Source organism: Prunus avium, chromosome 6 (assembly GCF_965620075.1).
Source record: "Prunus avium chromosome 6, drPruAviu1.hap1.1, whole genome shotgun sequence".
NCBI classification, from domain to species: Eukaryota; Viridiplantae; Streptophyta; class Magnoliopsida; order Rosales; family Rosaceae; genus Prunus; species Prunus avium.
Window position 1 is genome coordinate 28,453,926 of NC_142289.1, and position 21,875 is coordinate 28,475,800.

Sequence of the window (21,875 nt, forward strand, 5' to 3'; positions counted from 1 at the left end):
CCCAAATTGAAATTAATAAAAGAAACGAAAAAAAATGTGAGGCCTAAACTCTATCAATTTTGGTGGTGTGCAACAACTCCAACTCCCCTACACCGCGTGAACATGCTTCGGTGGTTCTGGTGGTTATTGGTTCGCAAAGACAAACCTAATCAGGTACCATACGAGAGAGAGAGAGAGAGAGAGAGAGAGAGAGAGAGAGAGAGAGAGAGAGAGAGAGAGAGAGAGAGAGAGAGAGAGAGAGAGAGAGAGAACTGTAAAACGACACTTTTTTTGTTTTTAAAAATGGGGTGTTTTTGAATTTTTTTTGGGTTTTGGTTTTTAAAAATGGATCTACCAAACAGGCTTTTTGGGCTTTGAACTTAAAATTTATTTTTGAGTTTATAAAGTTGAATCTAAGTAGGATACCAAAAAGGCCCTTAATTTTTTATTTAAAATATTTCCAAAAAAACTTTTTTTCAAGGGGCGCATACATCTCACATAGGATTTGGTAAATTGCGCCAAGTGATAATTTTTTGGTTCAAAGTAGAGCTATTCATTAGGAGTTGAAAGCCCAAACAAAGCAGCCCATACCAAATAAAGATACAAAACAGAACTTTAACCAAATTAAAGCTCGAGTACATTGACACTGCCCATAACCACAGAAAACAAAAAACCCTACATCTAGACTTAAACCACAGCCGCCCCACCCGCACACCAGCAGTGCCACCTTCGCAGATCCGCCATTACCACCAAGGAGGAGTAACCAAAAACAAGAAAATTGAACGGAAAATGGGGGTCAACAAGCCACATGTGCTAGGAGCACTCCCATAATCCAAGAATCTAGTGCATGTTGCACTTTAAAAGTATCCCCACACTACAACAGGCCATCGGTCAAGCGGTTGAAACTTGAACAAGGATTCTTGGTCACCAAATGGGAGTCCAATTATTTTATTCTTGCCCCTGTACTCCCAACTCCTAAAGAACCAATTTACATATCTACTAATAGATCGCAGCCTAATGTCAAGACCAGTAAAATATTAAAACTTATTAAATATTAAAAAAAGTCCACATTAAAATTAAACAAACAAAATATTTTTTCCCAAGTCATATATTAATTAAGGGATCACATCTTACTCGAAAGTTGAAACCAATGCAAAGTAAGAGAGTATTTTGAGAAGGTGAAGGTAAAATGTCCTATATTCGAAAGTTATAAAATTTTGTAAGGGCTTATAAGGTGTTGGGATACTCCTCCCATTGCCAATTGGTTATGGGGTGGAACTTCAACTTCCTTTATAGTATCAAAGCGAGTTGCCCATGTGCACTAGCGGACCCATGGGCGCCAAATCATTAAAAATAATAATAATAATAATAATAATAATAAAAGAAGAAGAAAGAAACAGATTAGTATTGACCCTCCAAATCTCTTCGGTCGCGAGTCGATTATTTTGAAATAAAATAATGGAGCTTTGAGCCGGTGAGAATTTGAACGTGTAACAAAGACGTCCTGCTTTGGTGTGAGTGTGGTATGCAAGCGTGCCAGTATGGATGGCCATGCGATTTGAGTTGCAAATGAATGGATGGATGGATGGATGCGCTTGTGTGATTTGACTTCTTTGCAAACAATTGTTGGCCAAGAGAGGAACAAGTCTCGGCCGTTGGAATTATTAAGACGGTTGGTATGGTGAATGGGTCGCCGAACTCGATAGCTATGTAAGGTTTTAATATTAATTAGTTTTCTAGCTTTCCTTGACACCATTAACATCTTGTAATAAGCTACTCAATGAGGATTAGGATTAGACTAAAGTTGTTGGCTTAAAGTGGTCCTCACATAAAGCGATTGTCTACTCCTCTCACAAAGCGTGTGCCTACTCAATAAAGTGTTTGGCACTACTCAATAAAGGTAAAATCATACATTGCATTTCATTATGTGTTGCTAGTCCATTTGAATGACATGTCACAAGGATGTTACAATTTTACCGTTTTCTACCAGCCTTTACACCTTTGTCCAAAAAAATTCTCTTTGTCTTATTTGATAGCCATTACATTGTTGACATCTGTAGGTCTTGTCCTCTATCAGCCTTTCTTTCTCCGGTGGCATTTATGTTTAGTAGCCGTTACTCTCTTAGAAAACATAGACTGGCACTTTTTGGAAAGTTTGCAAGCATAATCTTTTTCATTGTGAGGACTGTGAGGTTGCATTTATGAGATTTTAGGAAAAACCAGTTTTTCATAAAATTTGCTCTTGCTCACTAAATCTGCATATAGAAGTTCTAAATCATACATATCATTTAGATCTAGAGTTCAGATTTTAAGATTGATTTTCTCCAAGAATGATTTCTTGAGAAAATCGATCCTTTTTAAATCTATATTATCATCGCTGCATTTGATTGAGTAGTGTTGTGTTGTTGGTGCCATGAGATGACTGCGCTGAAGGATGAAGTTGCCATTGTCATGATTGACTAACTGCAAGCAACATTGCTTAGAAGAAGAAGATAGCTTGGAGAGGTGTAGCTGCTCCTTTATAGAACTAGGAAACTTGAGTTGTATATGTTGATCTCTGTAAATATTTCTTCTTGTTAGTGGATTTCCTGGTCGGATCGATGATCGCCAGTTTTTCCCAGCAGTAGGTTTCTGGGTAAACATTCTAGTGTGATTCTCTGGTTTATATGTCTAGTCATACTGTATGCATTATATTTGAAATGTTGATGAATGTCCACACACCTATCACTCTAGTTATTGCTAGCACAAGGGATGCCTAGATTGATGGGTCCTTCTGAGTGCATAGGTTGTCACGTAGTGTTCTTCTAGTTTTGCAGGGGTATGAGTATTGAGTTTGAATGTGCTTGGTTTGATTAGTTTGCATTCATGAGCTTTGTAGCTAGGGTTTATCTAAGTCTAATATTAGTTTGGAATCCTTGTTGTTTGTCTCCCGCGTGTTTGTTTCTATTCATTGAGGGTTTTAGTTTACCCTCATCACCTAAGAACCAATTACAAACTCGGCGATGGTGGCACTAAGCTTGGTGACTTAGTGGGTTCAGACAACTTTGGGAAATGAGGGTGTCTTAAAGTATCTAGATGGATGGTGCTCAAGAAAAATGCTTAAGAAATGCAGTTATATATCAAAAGGATTTTCTTGTTGATATATTGATGAACAGAATGAAGTGGGTACTGCCCACAAATCCCAGAACGGTTTATGGGATTTTTGCGATAGTTATCGATAGTTACTCCTACTCCTAAGAAAACATTTTAAAGATATTGAAGAGACATGATAAAAGATAAATTTGGGTTGCTTGTTAGAGGATTTTGGTTGGTGCTGGACCCTTTTTTCGTGGCTTGGAGTCCTCTATTAGCAGAGGTCTTTGGTCGAACCAAATGTGGTGACCCTACTGAAACGTCTAATCATCTGTGCATCTTCCTTTACATGTGGTTGTATATAATTGGCCAATTTTAATGGTAGAAATATTTTCTCATGTAGATTATGGGCGGTGGGAAGATCTTCTTCGGTCATGACCCATTCGACCATTCCCTTTTTGCTCAGTCTGGTAACCCTTCCTCGGACTGAAATACTTCTTCGGTCCCAAATCTCTTTCTATCCCTGGTCCTTTGTCTCTAGGCTATCATTGGCCACTTTTGGGCTTCGTGCGTTCCCTTTTTTTCCCCAAGAAACGCATTATCATATATATCCAACTGGTTCGAAAATTTGGGTCTAAACAATTAGTAGACAAAGAAAAAAGAAAGAACAAGAAACAAATTGGCTTTTGGTCAAGAAGGAAACAAAATGATTTATTGTTTTTTTTGGATTAGCAGTGCTCAAGAAGAAGAAAAAAACGCAGCATTCAGATTGTAATGTACTGTAGGGCGACACTAAATGTCAATCTGTATATAAAAGAGTTGTTTCTTTTAAAAAAAAAAAAAAATCATTTTGTAATCCTTGTTTAAATAAGAGAGAAAACCTCAAACCAAAAAAAAAAAAAAAAAAAAAAAAAAAGGAAAGAAAACTAAGCCCACAAAATGTAGCAGGCCTTGTTTAAAGCCCATGAATTATTGTCTTTGTCTATCTAGTTTCCTCTTTCTTTTCTTTTTTTTTGTGCAAACCCAAAACGACGTTGTTTTGGCCAAGACTAAAATAAAAAATAAAAAAAAGTCTCCCGGCGCAGCCTACCCACAAGGCAGCAGTGCGCAACGCAACAAACATCGTCGAGGCAAACGGTCGAACACCTGGAGTGCACCACCACTTGTTTGGGCAGAGGGGAAATCTGAAGCACGACGACTAGTTTTTCTGACGAGGGGAGGTGCAACTGTACCTCCTTACGCCTTAATAGGTCCACCACTATGTGTGAAAGCCCACAACCGCACGTGCTTCACCTCACCCAATATGCGCCACACATGCATGGTGTGTGAGAATGTGAAGTTAAAATGTCTCACATTGAAAAGTTACAAAACCTTGCAAGGGCTTATAAGACCATTTCCATTGGTGTGGCCTGCCATGGCCAAAGGTCCCCAAGCCATGAAAACCCACTCCAGTAATGCATAATAGCCGGGGCAAGATCAATCAAAGATGCTGTCTTAGGGTGCTGATGTCAACGAAGAAAAAAAAATTTAATCGAAAAAAATTCTGAAAATTACCAAAACATCTAGATTTTTTATATATACATATTTAGCAATTTTTTATTTATTAATGTCATGCATATACATAAAATTAATCCCATGTGAATAATAATTGCTCTTGGGTTGCCACGGCAATGGGTGGAAAAGAAAAAAAAATTGCTAGGTCATATACTATTTACATGAACAGTAACCGCCTACAAATGGATGGAAGTGCTCTAAGGTGTTGGGATACTCCTTCCATTGCTAATTAATTTTAGGGTGAAACTTTAACTTCCTTCAAGTATTTCACGTGGGAAAAGAGGGCACTTGACCATTTTTGAAAGATATAGGATCGCTGGATTTTAGCAGAATAGCTTTATGAAATCTAATAAACAATAAGTAAACCAAATCCGTGTGGATGGATGTATGTTGTGAATGCCATTGGTTTGCAAATTTGTAAAACAACTTTTAGTATCACAAAATACTTTATCTAGTACAATGGCCCATCCCATCATGGTCCCCAAAATTTTTGCCCATACACCTGGCTTAGGCCCAATAAAGTTATTTTATGTGCAAATTTGTAGAATTTTTTTTCTTTGGTCATACTATTTTCATCCTAGCTAGCAATCTTGGTAACGCAATCTTATACCTCTTGCTCAAGCACTCTTTGTTGCCAACTTTGTGACCTAGTGGTGACTTGGAGGTGCGCCGCTCTTTGTTGTATTTGGTGTTTTGCAGTGGAATGAAATTTTTGCTCACCACATTAATCAAAGATGTATACTCACCATCACCTTTAAAAAAATCGAAAAGGGCCCACATCACAGCACAGCATACTACCCCTAAGCCTTTCTCGCTGTATATACCCTATAAAAGTCCAAACCAATGCTCCACACATGATTTGCGAAGAAAGGTTTACTTAAAAGTCATAGCCATTCGTCGTGCTTAGCTAATCCCATTATGTAAATGCCAGAAAAATTAAAACTAGAAAGAGCGTGTTGATTTGCTCAAGTCAATACTTGAGAACCAACCTGGTCTTCTTAGTTGGCATCAAATCCCATTTCTTTTTCTAAGTTGGAAACAATTTTTTTCTCACTTGGTAGTTACATTTAATCGTTAAGGCAATGATGAAGATTTAGAATTTGACAAACATTAGGTTTCAATTTGAAAGAAGGAATAGCATAGGGCCTAGACATAAGCCACACTTCAATTATTTTCAAATGGAAAACTCTCCTCACTTTGAAATTGCAGACCCCGTTTGGTATTCTCCCATTGAGATCTGAACGTCTCAAAACTGCCATATGTGATTTAGAAGGAGAGAGAAGACTTGGGTCAAGGTCCACCCAGCAGCCAATGATTCTATCTAATGGAATTTCAACAAGCTTGAACAGCCTTGGGTTTACTTCTACTCGAGTGGATGTTTAATTAGAGAACTTTAATTGACTGGAACGATCGGAAAGACTCGGTCGAAATCAATGAAAATAAAACTAGAAAATTACTTTTTTTTTGTTTTTCTGTTTTTTGTTGTTTAGCAATGGGACTTAAACTTCATATCTAGTCATGAATAGAAGCATCCCAGCACAATCTGTAGCCATGATCACGGCCTCCTCTAACCAAATGAGAAAACCCCACTTTTCAGATTAGTTCAAATGGTGAGGAAGAGCATGAAAAAGTGTTAGGCTTCATTAGAAAATATATAGGTAAACACCCCTCTTTTGTAAAACTAAACGTGCAAAAAGTATGTGTTGCATAGGAATAATTACAAAAGAGAAATATGCGTTGAAGTCTTATTAATTTTGAGGTATAGAAAAGAACCTATATAAAACCAGTTCGCCACTCATTTTACAGTTATTGTATTAGAGGTTAGATTACGTGGTGCCGGTGCCGGAGTTACACAATTTCATTCAATCTATTAGACTTCTAAAATTTTAACTACATAATATGTATCAAAAGGACAAAGGTGTGAGTTAGTTTTAAAAATAATCTATGTTCTAAGATTGATAAAAAAAAAAGAATCTTAACTATAACTAAAGATGAAATGCAGTACATAAAAAAACTATGAAATGATCCCCATCACTTTTCCTGATTATCCCTCAAAGTCTAAGTCAATAAATCCGAACAAACATATACACCTTTTTCCTGTTTTTCTGTGCTAACGCGTTCTTGCTATCATTTCAACATGATGCAATTTGCAACATTATGCAGCACAATTGAGTAGCATAGCATATAATACGTCAAACTAGAGTAATTTCTTTTGATGAATCTGGCAAACTTCACGAGACATCTTCTGAAATAAAAGATAATTACGGTAAGCTATTTTTTTGGGTGAAAAAAGTTACATGCAATAAAGTCATAATTTGCTACAGATGTCCTCCTGAGAGTGTACCTAACTCCAATTTACATGCTTGCTCTTTTTTTCTTATTAAATAATGAAAAGTGGGAAAGTTTTGTCACGGGAAGTTGTTTTTGCAATTTGGCCGCGAAAAAGTTGTCCCAAGAAAACTATAAATCACCTTCTTTAAAATAAATTATTCTTATAAATACATAAGGATTTTTTCAAAAAAGTCGTCAATGACTATGACAAGGGCCGATATGAATACAAATACTATAGAGTTAATATAAATACAGAAGCAAAGTAACTACAAAAAGTTAATTCAAATACAATGAGCCAGATGTTAGGGTTTTGTACGGTTTTGTCTTTTTCGTCTTCTCCAAATAACCCTAAACCACAATTTGCACTTTGTTGTACGAAATTCTTAGTTCAAATTCACAGAGGATAATTATTAAGTTGAAAAAAATATCTTAACACAAGACTCACAGTATCGTAGATGTTGATTTGTTCTTTTTAATGTTATTTCTAGTCTTTGTATAGTTCCCAAAAGTGACTCAGAGACAAAGATATGTAGAGACTAAGTGCCAAACCTCACTGTAGTTTTCTCCTCTTAACTATTCAGAATAATTTTTGCTCATATGTGTGGCCCTTATAAAACAATTCTACATCAACATAATATTCCTTTATAAGTAAACTTATTCCAAGATTTTGCATGCCATTCAGTTTCATACGACATTTAATGTTTAGGAGTGCTTCTAGAAAGGCTAAAAGCGTTTTCTAATAATTAAAGTCACTTATGACAACGTTTAATAAAAAAATTTAGAAGCGCTTCTGAATCATAGAAGAACTTTATGAAGAAGCAACTGTTATGTGCTTCTTCCAAAAAGCACTCTTGTGTGCTTTTATTAGAAGCACTTAAGTAGTTCCAAACGAGCCTCATTCACCTGCTAAATGTTAATGATATTTGTGACAACTCAAGCAAGAAAACTTATGCAAAATTACAAGACTAAAATGTCACACTCACATAAAGCATATGTCTATAAAAAGTTTGACAACTTTGTATTTATGGGGAAAAATAAAAACTGCAACAGTTTAAAAGGATGTGGTTGTAACTTACAGAGAATCAAACTAGTGCAGAGAATATACAAGAGAAAAGGGTTTTTTTTAAAGAAAAAAAGAAGATAAGAGTTAACTTTGCATGTTTATCTCCTGAAAATCCGGTTGGGAATATCTTGTTGTCGGCAAGCTTTAACTTTCTGAAATTAATAAGTAAACTCACAGTTAGCTAAAAAAGAGAGTGCACTAATTTTGGTGGTGTCCTGCGCTGCCCCTGCATTATTTTGTGAGATAGCCTATTCAATGTAGTTTCTTTTTCCAAGTGATTTTGCTGAAGCACAAATAGAGTTAAAATCCCTCTTAAGTAGATTCCAAACGCGTAGTTTTCAATTGGTCAGAATATGTTTTGGTTGGATGAGCTCCCTAATTTTTTTGAAGATCTTCTTTTACAAAATTTTATTCGGTCTTAGGTTCTATTTGGGATTGTTTTTTTTTTTTTTTTTTTTTCACAAAAACATGCTTCACTAAGTTAAGTAGTTTAAGGTGCTTGGTAAAAATAAAATATCTCAATTATTTTCAAAGCAATGGCCTTTTGATAGTAGTTTTTATTTTATTTTATTTATTTATAATACAAGTGATAGTCCAAACTATAAAAGAGAGGGATTTCTCACACACACACACAACTTTTCCAAAAATTTTAGTATAATATCTTCTTTTCTAGAATTTTATTCGGTCTTAGGTCCCGTTTGGGATTGCAATTTTTAATTTTATTTTTTTTGTCAAAAACATGTTTCACTTTAAATTTAAACAGTTTAAGGTGTTTGGTAAAAATAAAATATCCCGATTATTTTAAAAGCAATGACCTTTTGACAGCAACTTTTAAAAGTAGGCTCTAGGTTGCTTTTCAAAACTGCTTTCAAAAAATGCATAGATGAGCCTTTAATGAATTTTTTAATTCCCAAAATATGACCATTAATTTTTAAAAATGACAGCACCTCCACCTCCACATCAAACTCCACCACTACCATCACTGCCATTTCCACTGCCACTGCCACCACCACCACCACCACATCCTCCTCTGTCACCAGTACCACCACCTCCACATACACCAGCACGACCATGCCGACACTACCACCAACACCTCAACCACCTACACCTCCACCTTCACCTCCACAACCGCCATCCCCACCACCATCTCCACCTTCATCACCACTACCACCGCCTCTTTCACCATCACCTTCACCTCCATCTCTTTCACCACCACATGATTAGCACATAATACTTTCAACATCATGTCTATTTTAGTCATTATTCCCAGTTACAATAATTTTATATTAACATTTACCAAATAGTTTTGACACTGCTTTTTCTACTAATAGCATTTTCAAAATATAGTTTTCCAAACATGGATGATCTGCTTTACTTTACAGCTAATTATTTTCAAAGCACATCAAAAGTAACTTTTTTGAAAAGTGACAACAATCTGAAACTAGCCCTTAGGCCAGTTCGGTTTTTTTTTTTTTCCCCAAAAAATTGACTTAACAAGAAGCATAGAATATCCTTAATAAATTTTTTCAATTTCCATAATGCCATCACTATCACCTCTTCCTCCACCACCACTATCACCTCCACCGCTACACCTATTCCTCTCAACAGTACCTAACGACTGACCGATTCCTCTGTTATGGATCGTTTTCTTGCTTCTAGTACTTCAAACTAAATGACCAGCCAAACAGTTTATATATAATTAAATCTCATAATTCCATATTGCAATTTGAATTTGTTATTTGTTTCTGTATTTGCAGCAGATATGAACACAATGCATTTGATGTTGGCTAAGCACAAGAGAGGTGATCACACAAGAGAGGTGATCACTTACCAGTATAATTTAGGACACTAGCTAGTACATTAATTTTTTTTTTAATAAATGATATCCACTGGTACCGTAGAATTTTTATCTTCTTAACCAGCTTTGTGTATTCGAAGAATTTGAAAGAAACAAATAAAACTGTATTGTAATTTTTTTTTATCATAGAACGTTGCGTATTTTGAAATCGTGGCTCCCCCCTTCAGGCGTCAATCATACTTCAGCTAAAAGATTGATGAGGTGGCACAAAAGGTTGGTAATCCTATGATTCGAACCGAATTAATTTGTGATGTCCTTACATATATTTGTTTGATGGTGAATTTCTCTGATATTTTTGTTGACAATTACGAATGATAAAATACTTAGTATTAAATTGATTACATCATAGTAGAAGAAAAAGTAAGCAAATGGATCCGCAGCTAATATTGAAATTTAACTTGTAATTATTAGTAACCGGCAGCTGATATAACAAGTTAAAGTTGGGATGTATATAACGTAAGTTAATCGACATTATGCATTTTTTTATTTATTAATTAATCCACAAGCGTTTCAGGTTCAATGTCGGTTTTGCTTCTCTTAAAATATTTTCGTCTGTTAAAGGACCCACTAGTGTAGTGGTTTGGAGTATTTACTCCCTCGGGAAAGGTCCTGAGTTCGAGTCTTAGTATCTGTTTGGAGTATTTACTCCCTCGGGAAAGGTCCTGAGTTCGAGTCTTAGTATCTGTGTAGTGTGTTTAAATTTAATATATTATCGCCTCTCTTAATTGGAAAGATCCTAAAATATATATATATATTTTTATTTTCGTCTTCTTTTAGGTATGGACCAAATGCTGCCACCTTTTTCCTTCCGCTATTTGAGGTCATCAGCAAAATGTCAATGTAGTATGAGAAATGTGTGCACATAGGTCAAATTCCATGATATGATAATTAAACCGAAAAAACCAGGAAAAAAGAAAGTGCATGTACATAGCTAACAAATACAGATATTCAGACTCATCTAGGATTCTCTTCCTTTAGGTGAGTCTCTATTTTGCATGTCATTATCTATAACCCCACCATTACCATTCTTTCTCTTTCCCCCTCTCTCTCTTCCCTAAACCAAACAAAGGCCAAAGGTAGAAAAGAAAGAAAGGGGAAAGAAAAAGTTCCAAAAAAGACAAACCAAACCACATTTCATAAATCAACCCTATAAGTGAAGCTTTCCCACAAAAGGTCTGGATAAATCCTCTGAGGAGAGAATTCATCAAGGACCTCTCTCTCTCTCTCTCTCTCTCTCTCTCTCTCTCTAGAGATGGGTTTATGGAACCATCATGTGGAAGGCCAAAATTTGTGCTTTCAAGCACCTCCTTTCATTGAATGGCTGAAGCCACCTTCCTCTTTTTCTTCATCATCATCTCCTTCTTTTTGCTTATCTGAGAATAGCACTACTATGCAATGCTTGCCTCTTTTAAGCCGGTTTACGGACAGCAAGCCGGTGAAAATAGAAGATGTTGGGGTGCAGAAAGAGGGTTTTGGAGTCAAAGAAGAGAAAATGGGGCAAGTTACAGTGGCCTTGCGCATTGGACTGCCTAATAGTACTAGTGAAGCTGATCAATCAGACACTCATCATGAGAATAAGAAGGTTTTGGATCTCAAGGAAGAAGAAGGAGTGGCCATGAGGAAGAGCTTTCGTGGGTGTTCTTTTAATGCAGAGAGTAGGTTTTGGATACCAACACCTGCTCAGATTCTTGTTGGGCCGATGCAGTTTGCTTGCTCCATTTGCAGCAAGACCTTCAATAGGTACAATAACATGCAGGTTAGTTACCATTAATTATTCTTACCCATCATATATCTTTTGAACAAATTTTTGTGGGGTTTTTAATTTCAGAACCTTAAATACTAATTTTCACCAACAAATTAAACTACAACCTAATTGGAAAAAAAAAAAATTCAAAGCAGAAAAAGGGAAGTAAAAAAAAAAAGATAGACTTCGTAGTGAAGTTTTTTAGAATCGTAACTTGTATAGTGGTGGAAGTAATTGAATTGTTGAATTGCCACTTATACAAATGGCTTGATAAGTTAAAATTACATATACATCTTTTACTTTTTCTTTGCTTAATCAAGTAGTTCGACCTTTTCAAAAAGAGACCGGATTTTGAGGAAATTATCCATTAAAGTTTTCACTGGGGGAAAAGGAACATGCACACATGCACACTATGCATGCCAATGAGAGATCCCATGTAGTGCTATACAAAACACAAACCGAGAAAGTTTAAAAGCCTTTTGTCCTTGTTCATCTTGGCATGAAATGTGTGTTTGGAGTTTATTATTGACACATATATGTCAAAAGGAGGAAGAGCTGCTAATAATTAGACAACAAAAGGAGGAAGAGCGCGAATGATTTACTTCAAGGCTGGTCTCTCTTTGTGATTTGGCAATTTATTTTACATGACCACGGGGATAATATTGTTTTGCTTTCCCAACTAATTACATTCCACTATGTGGAAAAGTTATCATGCATGAGCTGGGGAGAGCAGAATAGTATCATCCCCCTGATATACAAGTTTGTCTCTAAATAGAGACACTCTCTGCATATCCTATTACCTTTCCATATTTCAATTTCTTTTGGATCTTGTCCCTCCATCACCTTTCTCATTTTGTCTTGAAAGGCGTGGCTTCAAGAAGCTGGGGGCCTGTTGGGGAAAACTGGTTGGACTTGTAGAGGTGAACATGACATCAAGGGCATGAATGAGTAGTGAAAACAAATTGTTTCACACCATGTACCAATTTCAGTAGTGCATTATTCATATTTGATCGATATTTTGTTGATATTTGAAAATATCAACAAAATATAGACTAGATATGGACAATGCGCGCCCTCACTTAAATTGGTACCATGTACTAGCCAATCACTGACGAAGTTCTTTATTTGAGGCTTTATATATATATATACATCTTTTTCATTGATAGTTCTCTGAAATTTGTTCGCAACATAGAAAAAGAAGTTCTACATAGAAGGGTAAACACTAGTGGTAAATCATCCAGAATAAATTACCATTAATTGAGCTTATTCTAACTCCATTTTGATTTTACATTTGACGACATATATGTTCATGTTGCATATTCAATATTTTCTATGCGAGTTTGAGGTCAAGTAATGAATTAAAGAGCAGTTTTTTTGTCAACTAAAAGATATATATTGAATTGGGTTTGCAGATGCATATGTGGGGCCACGGATCTGAATTTAGAAAAGGGCCAGATTCTCTCAAAGGAACACAACCAGCCGCAATGCTGAGGCTACCATGCTATTGCTGTGCTCAAGGCTGCAAGAACAACATCAACCACCCAAGAGCCAAACCACTGAAAGACTTCAGAACTCTCCAAACTCACTACAAGAGAAAGCATGGAGCAAAGCCATTCATGTGCAGAAAATGTGCCAAAACATTTGCAGTTAAGGGAGATTGGAGAACCCATGAGAAGAACTGTGGGAAGCTATGGTATTGCACTTGTGGATCTGATTTCAAGCACAAAAGGTCACTCAAGGACCACATTAGATCCTTCGGAAAAGGGCACTCTCCACACCCTTCTCTTGATGGTTTTCATGAGGATGAGAAGGAATGCATAACTGGTTCTGAAGACGACTGAGTTTTTATCAAAACTAGCCAAAAAGTAACTTGTACCCTCTTCTAAAAGATAGCACTTTTATAAAAACTTTCCAAGAACAGCCAAAAACTGCGCTTAGGTTCGGTGCCTAGGCCTATTTGGTTATTTTTGAAAGTTTTTATAAAATTTCTATCATTAGAAAGAAGGGTAAACTTTTGCTAGTTTTGATAAAAACTCAAGATGACAAGGACATTATGAAGCTTAATTTCCTTCCTTCAGGTTTAATATTCGAAATTATCTAAGTATAGAGGATAAAGTAATTAGTGGGCTTTAATATATCTCCAAGCTTGTGCTCAGTAACAAAAAATTCTCAGCAGCTTGCACACCATGCACATAGGGAGCGGTTTGCTACGGAGCATTTGCTACGGGAGAGGGAGTAAAATTTAATATTAACTCTAGACAGTTTGTTTAATTATGTCAATAAGTTAATGATTGCCTGAAGTGATGAAGCATATGAATTTTCTTCTCCTATCAACACAAGGTAGGTATTATAAAGTTACGATCTCTTTTGTAGCATCCCCAATGGAGAAAATTTGTCAGCTTCATTGCCAACCGGTAATCTTTTTCATGATTGTTGTATTATTAAATGGAAACGTTGGGATAATCATCTCTATATGCTCTCTCTCTCTCTCTCTCTCTCTCTCTCTCTCTCTCTCTCTCTCTCTCTCTCTCTCTCTCTCTCTCTCTCTCTCTCTCTCTCTCTCTGTGACCTGCTTATAGGTTAATATCTAATCAACTTTCATGCTGGAGGGAATGAAATCTTTGACTTTTGCTCTTATGTATGTAATGATGTTGGTACATCTACTTATGACTAAAATAAGGGTGCAAAAGGGTAGTGGAATGTGGAAACATGTTATTAAAGAAGTAGAAAAAAAAGTTCATATGATAGATTGCTTTTCAACTAATTCCATGATAATTCTTTATGTAGCTGGCTTAATACATTGCTAGGAAAAAGTAAAATGGAAAAATGTTTTGTTTCATGCTGATCTTACTTAATAATAAGAAGTATATGAATGGCTATCCGCTTAATTATGTTAGTCTAATACAGTTTAACTTACCACAACCAATTAGTTCTTAATTTAATGATACCTCTTTTTTCAATAATGTTAGAAGTGATCTCGTTCGAATACCCTTCTCCACTAAAAAATAATTATAAATAAAAACTTACGATAACAATTGTTTAATTATTTAGTTATGTCCCATTTTCAATGGCTAGGTGACATAAAATGTGAGTCCAATTTGGGGGCTTACCAAATCAGCCATCGAGGTTATACCATCAACTAGAGAATGATTGGGTATTGATTAATTGAGATGGATAGAAAAGTTTTAATCCTACTTTGAGGATTTTGATCCCCTGCATATAAAATGCAATTGAACTCTAACAAATGGAGTGCTTTTATGTATGAAAAAGAGATTTGGGTAGCGACTTTTTATAAAATAAAAGAGAGGTGGAGAGAGAAAGGCGCTAAAAGACGTTGAAATTTGGTTTCTTTTGAGGTAGGCTTGACAAAGTAAAAAAGGATAGGAGAAAATGTGAAATGGTGTGTTTGATTTCTGAAGATGATTGGGGTCCTCCACCATGCTTTGTCGGGAGATAGAAAAAACTTGAGGGGAAAAGAACAACCACCCCCTTTTGTTTGAACACACCGTTTTATCTTTTGTAGTCTCTTTTCCTTTCACATTCAACCATTTATGTCATATTATATATGATTGCATGCACCAAAATCGGACCACTTTCATGAGACCCTCTACTTTGCCCTGCTAGCTAACTTAGCTTGACATTGTCTAATACAAGGACACCAATATTAGGAGCCATCACTTAATTTTGTTTGACGATAGGTGCAACAAGTTCACACAGGTTGATATCCATTTTCACAAGATATCAAAACAAAATCTCTAAAATAATGATTAGTATAGAAATACGACCAATGAAACATATAATCTATGGTAGGTGTAGGAAAATAAGTGATAATATACTACAATAAAGCAAAGAGAGGTGGTGGCTGGCTGGAGTTGGGTAGGGATTGTTGGTAGGCATTGGGGTTGGGAGGAGAAAGGGAGAAAGGGAGAAAGATGTTTTATTTTTATTTTAAAACTAATTTATTTTTAAAATTTATATTGTATTGCTTATTTTTAAAAGGAATGAGTTTTTAAAACAAATTATGGACTGAATTACCCCTCCACAAGTAATGGAAGTTAAAAACATTTGACAGAAATTGAGGAATGTCCTTGAATTAGCTTCAAATTGAAACCACATGGATCTTAATAGTAAAAGTGATAGACCACAAAGACTAAAAATAACTTTTTACAAATTATGAGTGTAAAGAATGATTCCCATTGAATATTTGCATTATCATTGATACAAATTATATACAATCAGGTATGGATACATATGGTACGAATCATATACATAAATCAATTACAGCTGATCAAATCAATTACATTGAAGATTTTCCGAAGGAATTCAATGAGAGTTGACCGGGCTTGATAGCTTTACTAACACCCCCCCGGTTCCAAACCGAACGGGCAAGGCTGGACGAGTTTGGATGGTAGAAGATGTGGCGGGGTTTGTGAAGTGATTTCGCGAGAAGATCAATAGTCTGATTGACTGATAAAGCTAATCAAACCCAATGGCTGCCTAAGGACACCTTCTAGTGTACAAAATGGAAATCAAGCTCAATGTGGCGCGTTCGAGCATGAAAAACCGAGTTAGCAGCCATGTAGGTGGCGTTAAGGTTGTCATAGTGGAGGAAAATAGGGAATTGAACAGGAAAATAGGGAATCAAGTTGGCGAAGTTGCCACCCTCAAGACACTGAAAGATCGAGGATTGTGCGAATAGTGGCAGCTAGAGCTGTTAATGGATCTGATTTTGATATGATTCCAATGAAATTAATATAAGATGGATCTTCTTGTAGAATCCGATGATCCGATTATGTCTCGAATCCGTTAACCAGTTAAGTTAACGTAACAAATCTAGATTTGACCTAATCTAATATGATAATGATCCGATCCGATTTGATATAATAAATTGATCCGATTTAATATTTTTATAGATGTGGAGGTGGGCTCCACTTGCCATGTCATCAAAATTAACAGACTTTTGGATGGAGTTGACGACATAAGGTAAAGTGGGTTACCACACCTCGATCAAGGGATGAAAGTGGGCCATTTTGAGTTTTTTGGGCGCGGGGGAGGGGGGGGGGGGGGGGGGGGAAGGAGGGGCAAAGTGGGATTTGACCACAGTTTCAAGGGACATTGGTGTAAATAAGCCTTATATATATGTGCACATGTAATAACATCATGAACTTTTTATAAATACACTGGTTTAGAAATAATAACTTTTCAACTTTTTAGCTAACAATTAAAGCATGCCATTGATAGAAATAACAGCTTATTGAAAATTTCAGAACTTTTCATGTCTAACGTGTAGATAGTGTTGTTGGCTTTCAATAAATTTGTGGCAAATATTAAAACCTTTTTTCGTTTTGGGAAGAGTTTGTTCTTGGTTATGCTAATATATTTAAATCTTTCATATTCTTATTATTCCAGGGTTTTGAAACCAAAGACTCAGAGACTTTAAAAAGAAGTTGTGTCGTCTTTTTTCCCTTTCATAATCGTAAGCCATCAGTAGAAAAGGTATTTGCTAATTTTAATCTCCAAGTATTTTCTAGTCAATTTACTCTTTATTTGCCATAAGTACAAAATTTCCTTAGAAGTATAAGATGGCTGAAGATGATGGTAAAAAAAAAGTTAGGTTTTGTTTAGCTAATGTTTTTAGCTTTCATTGACAAACTTGTAATACTATTTGTAATCATACAAGCTCAATGAGTTTAGGCTAGTTTAAGACTGCATTCAAGATGATTACATCGTTTGAGATCAACAGTGTCATGGCTTAAATGCAATCAAGCTCAATCAAGCTCTCCAAAGGTAAATCATGCATTGCATGCATTAAAAAGCACTAGGGTATGACTAGTCATCATTTGCCAGCTCATTAGCAATTGTAGATTTTTGTCTTATTACTGCTCCAATCACTAGCTGCCAAGTGTCCTTTTGACTGCCCACTTTTACCAAAAAGGCTATGGCTGGTTTGGACTTACTAACTCTCTCATTTTACATTTTACATATGGGGTTTTAGAGAGAGAGAGAGAGAGAGAGAGAGAGAGAGAGAGAGTTCTAGTGAGAGATTGGGCATGGGTTCTTGAATTCTTTTTGGGGCTTTCATTGAAATTTTATTTCTAAAAAATTTTCATCTATCATCTCTTTCATTTGCACCATTTTGGAAAACTTGGTTTTCTCTTTGGTTTGTGTAAGAGTGTTTATGGCTTTTGAAATCTACTTCTATCTTTGAAACCAATTTCACCCACTGAGAATTTTTTAAAGTAAAACTTCTACTCTGCATTCTTTACTTGGTGAGGTCTGAGTTTTCATTATGAGATTTTGAACCATATTCTTTGAAATATGATGTGTTTTTAAAATCTGCATTTGGGTTCAGTTATGACTAGTCATCTTCTTCAGTTTGTATCTAGGTTCATTATGACTAGTCATCTTCTTTAGTCTAGATCAGATTCTTGGTTGATTTCTTCAAGAGTATGGTTTCTTGAAGGAATTGACACTTTCATCTCATAATCGATATTTCATTCATCGATGATGATCTGGATCTGAGTTGTGGTGCCATGGGGTAAAGATGCTGATGGACTAGCTGTCATTTCCATGAAGGACAAGCTACTAGCTCAACTAAGTTTGGAGAAGAAGGTTGCCAAGGGAGGTAGTGTTTATTTCCTAAATAGACCTACGATTGTTTGAGCTTCTGATTATTTTCTCTGTAAGAATCTTCTTAACTTAGTGGATTGCCTGGTCAGATTGATGACCACCAATTTTTCCCAATGGTGGGTTCCTGGGTGAACATTTCTGGTGTGTTGTTCTTAATTTCTTGACTAGTCATAATCTGCTTGTTATCTATGCTTTGATTTGATGGATATATTCACGCACATATCACTCTAGTTGTTGCTAGCACATGGGATGCCTAGATTGACGGGTCCTTCTGAGTGCCTAGGTTGTCATGTAGTTATCTTCTAGGCTTACAGGTTCTTATATTTGATTTGTGGCGAGTAAGTGCTTTGCTTGTTTGTTCAAAGGTCTATGACTAGTATTTGACTAGTCATATTGTTCCTAAGAACAGTTAATCACTGTTGTCATATATCTATTCCATTATGGTTTTAATTTACCCACTTCACCTAAGTACCAATTTCAAAAGATGATGCATGAGTTGTTATGGAAGTGAAAGATTCATCTCTTAATTCTCCAACGAAATGGAAATTAACATCTAAGATATGGAAAGATTTTGTTAAATTTAAAGGGGCAAACAGCGGCGAACTTGCAAGGTGTAACCATTGTCATAAACAAATTGTGGGATAACAATTAAAGCATTGGTCAACAATATTAGCTATAGCAAAAGATACTTCAGGCTCCACTGGTGGAGTTAAAAATCACAAGTTTGATCAAGAGAAAGGTATAATGGAATTTGCTAGGATCGTTATTATGCACAATTATCCATTCAATATGGTAGAGCATGAATACCTTGAGATATTTTTGAATGGTCTTCAACCAACGTTTAAACTTTTGTTAAGACATTCAGTGGGGTATAATGTTTTTCAAATTCACAAAATAGAAAAGGATAAGTTGTATAAGTACTTTGAAGAATTTTCTAGTAGGATAACTCTTACTACTGATATTTGGACTTCTGATCATGAAGATATTGGATATATTTGCTTGACATCTCATTTTATTAATGATAATTGGGAACTAAAAAAATTAAAATTCTTGCTTACAGATGTATAGAATATCTTCATCATGCATAAACTCTATTTAGATATATTAATGAATTAATTTTGGATCGGAATCTTGAAAAAATATTGTTTTCCACGGTTGTTGGCAATGCTAGTGTCAATGATTCGATGGTTAGAAGCTTGAAAGGGTGGCTTTGTGGGAAGTCTTCAATTTCATTGTAAGGTGAGTGATTTCATGTGTGTTGTTGTGCTCATATTATTAACCTTATTGTACAAGATGGGTTAAAAGTGATTGGAGATTTTATATCTAAAGTTAGAGAAACTATGAAGTAATTGAAAAGGTCTCCATATAAAACACAAAAATTTAATCATGCGAAAATCCAACTTAAGTTGAAGGATAACAAAGAGGTGAAGATGGATTGTCCTACTAGATGGAATTCTTCCTTTTTAATGATCGAAAGTGAATTGGAGATGAAAGATGCGTTTTGGCGGTTAACACAAACTGACTGTAATTATAAATTTCATCCAATTGATGAGGAGTGGAAAGTAGCAAAAGTGATATGTGGTTGCTTGAGAATTTTGTATAATGATACTAATGTGTTTTTTTCCTGATATTTGTAAGATTCAAATGCATTTATTTGTGTGGGAGAACATTGAGTATGATTTTCTCCATTTGATAGCTTGGTATTAGCAGTTGTTGTTTTTTTATCCAAGATTTAAAATGGATTTGGTTGAGTTTTATTATGGTAAACTTCATTGGTATGATGCTAGTAATTATGTTGAAAAAATTCGTAATGTTGTATTTCACCTTTACAATGAGTATGATGGGGATTCATCTCAATCTGAAATGGATTTAGGTCAAGGAGTTGCTGGTTCAGATAATGAGAATGGTATAGCTTCCAAGGATGATGAATTTAATGGGTTTGATTCTTATGTTGGGGTTCGATCTTCCAATCTCAATGCATAAAAAAAAAAGTCAGAATTAGAGCAATATTTGGACAAGCCATTATTTCCAAGAAGTGAGGTTTTCAATGTTCTAAGCTTCCTACTCAATCGAAAATGGCTTGTCACATCCTAGCCATTCCAGCAACTATTGTTGCATCTGAGACAACATTTAGTGTAGGAGGAAGAGTAATAGATGAATTATGTGCTTCTCTGCTTTCGAAAACTATTGAGGCTTTAATGACTACAAAAGATTGGCTCCCCTCTCAAAAACGCAACGTAAGTATGTTCATTATTTATTTATTCAAGATTATTATTCAAATTTTCAATATAGAATTGTTATTGTTATTTTCTATTTATTTTTTTAGAATTTGATTTGGGTTCTCCAACACAAGAAATGGAAAAGGAAATATGTAGGTTCTTCAATGTAATTGAGTATTTGGGCGAAGCTGAAAGATGTTACTCGATAATATGGCTATTGTTAAGCTGAAAGTGTAATTGAATATTTTGGATATATTTATCATATTATTTTGTGGAGGTTTATTAATTTTTATATTATGTATCAACTTTTTAAATTATCTTGATTAGAGAATTTAGGAGATATAAGAATTCAGATTGGATTATCGGATCCAATATCTAATAACCCAACAAATCATATATGGATCTCGTTGTGAATGATTTGTCGGATTATCGGATCATATTGGGTTCAGTTTTCTTCTTAATATGATTGAATCAGATATAGAGTGGTCTGCTCCATCTTCGATCTGTTTACAGCTCTAGTGGTAGCCTTGACAACAGGGTTAAAGGTCTTAGTATAGTTAATACCCAACTATTGGTGAAATCCTTGGCAACCAGACGAGCTTTGTAATGTTCAATGCTACCATCATATTTGCGCTTAATCCGAAACACCCATTTATTGCCAACGGGATTGTGCAATTAGAAAGGAGGAAAAACCGACCATGTGTGGTTTTTAGGGAGGGCATTGATCTCCTGAGTAATTGCATAGCGCCATTCAACTTGTTTGTGAGCATGAGAGAAGCAAGTAGGTTCATTAAAATGAACAAAAGAGAGTAAACCATGAAGTAGGGGTACCGAATAGTTTCATATGTTCAAACTTTGGGCGTGGAGAGGCCTTGTCACAACCGGGTAATCATGGGATGGGCTGGGTGAGCAGCTGCAAGTGGAGGAAGAGAAGAAATGGGAGCATATTGAATGCTCTGAGCGGAGGGCAGAGATGTGGGCTGCGAAACAAGAAGTAGGCTAACTGAGTGGGCTGGTTGGGATGCACTAGGCAAGTCATGGGGTAGTGATGGACTTAGACCGAATGATAGAGAAGTGAGGTTAGGAGGATGGCATGGGCTTGGGTTGGAGGACTAGTCCACAATTGGAGACGCTAGAGAGAGACTTGGGCTTGGAGCATGGGATAGAGCTGGTGTGGAGGGTATAGGCCTAGATAGACCAGGTTGGGCCGACTACAGAGGTAGGGCAGGCAAAGCAGATGGTCACCCATGGGAAATATGTCAAGCTCGACCACAGCATCATGGGGCGTAAAATGTGAATTTTAAAACGAAAACATCATTCGTTAAATAAAACATATCTTGAGACATAGACCAAACCAGTGTTTGGATGAAGACAACGATACCCCTTATGTTGGAGACTACAACCTGAGAAGACACATTCCAAGGA

At 35.9% G+C, this 21,875-nt stretch overlaps 1 protein-coding gene across 1 annotated transcript; it reads left to right on the forward strand.

Moving 5' to 3' along the window:
* Positions 1-11,007: 11,007 nt before the first annotated feature.
* Positions 11,008-14,073, forward strand: WIP3 (WIP domain protein 3). Its single transcript, XM_021966058.2, has 2 exons — positions 11,008-11,613; positions 13,014-14,073. The coding sequence occupies exons 1-2, from the start codon at positions 11,110-11,112 to the stop codon at positions 13,440-13,442; spliced, it is 933 nt and encodes a 310-aa protein (XP_021821750.1). The 5' UTR covers positions 11,008-11,109; the 3' UTR covers positions 13,443-14,073.
* Positions 14,074-21,875: the final 7,802 nt, after the last annotated feature.

Excerpts from the sequence above, each read along its gene's own strand:
- WIP3 (XM_021966058.2), top strand. The coding sequence starts at position 11,110 with ATGGGTTTATGGAACCATCATGTGGAAGGCCAAAATTTGTGCTTTCAA. Across the intron at positions 11,614-13,013 it reads ATAGGTACAATAACATGCAG|ATGCATATGTGGGGCCACGG; the intron begins GTTAGTTACCAT and ends TTGGGTTTGCAG.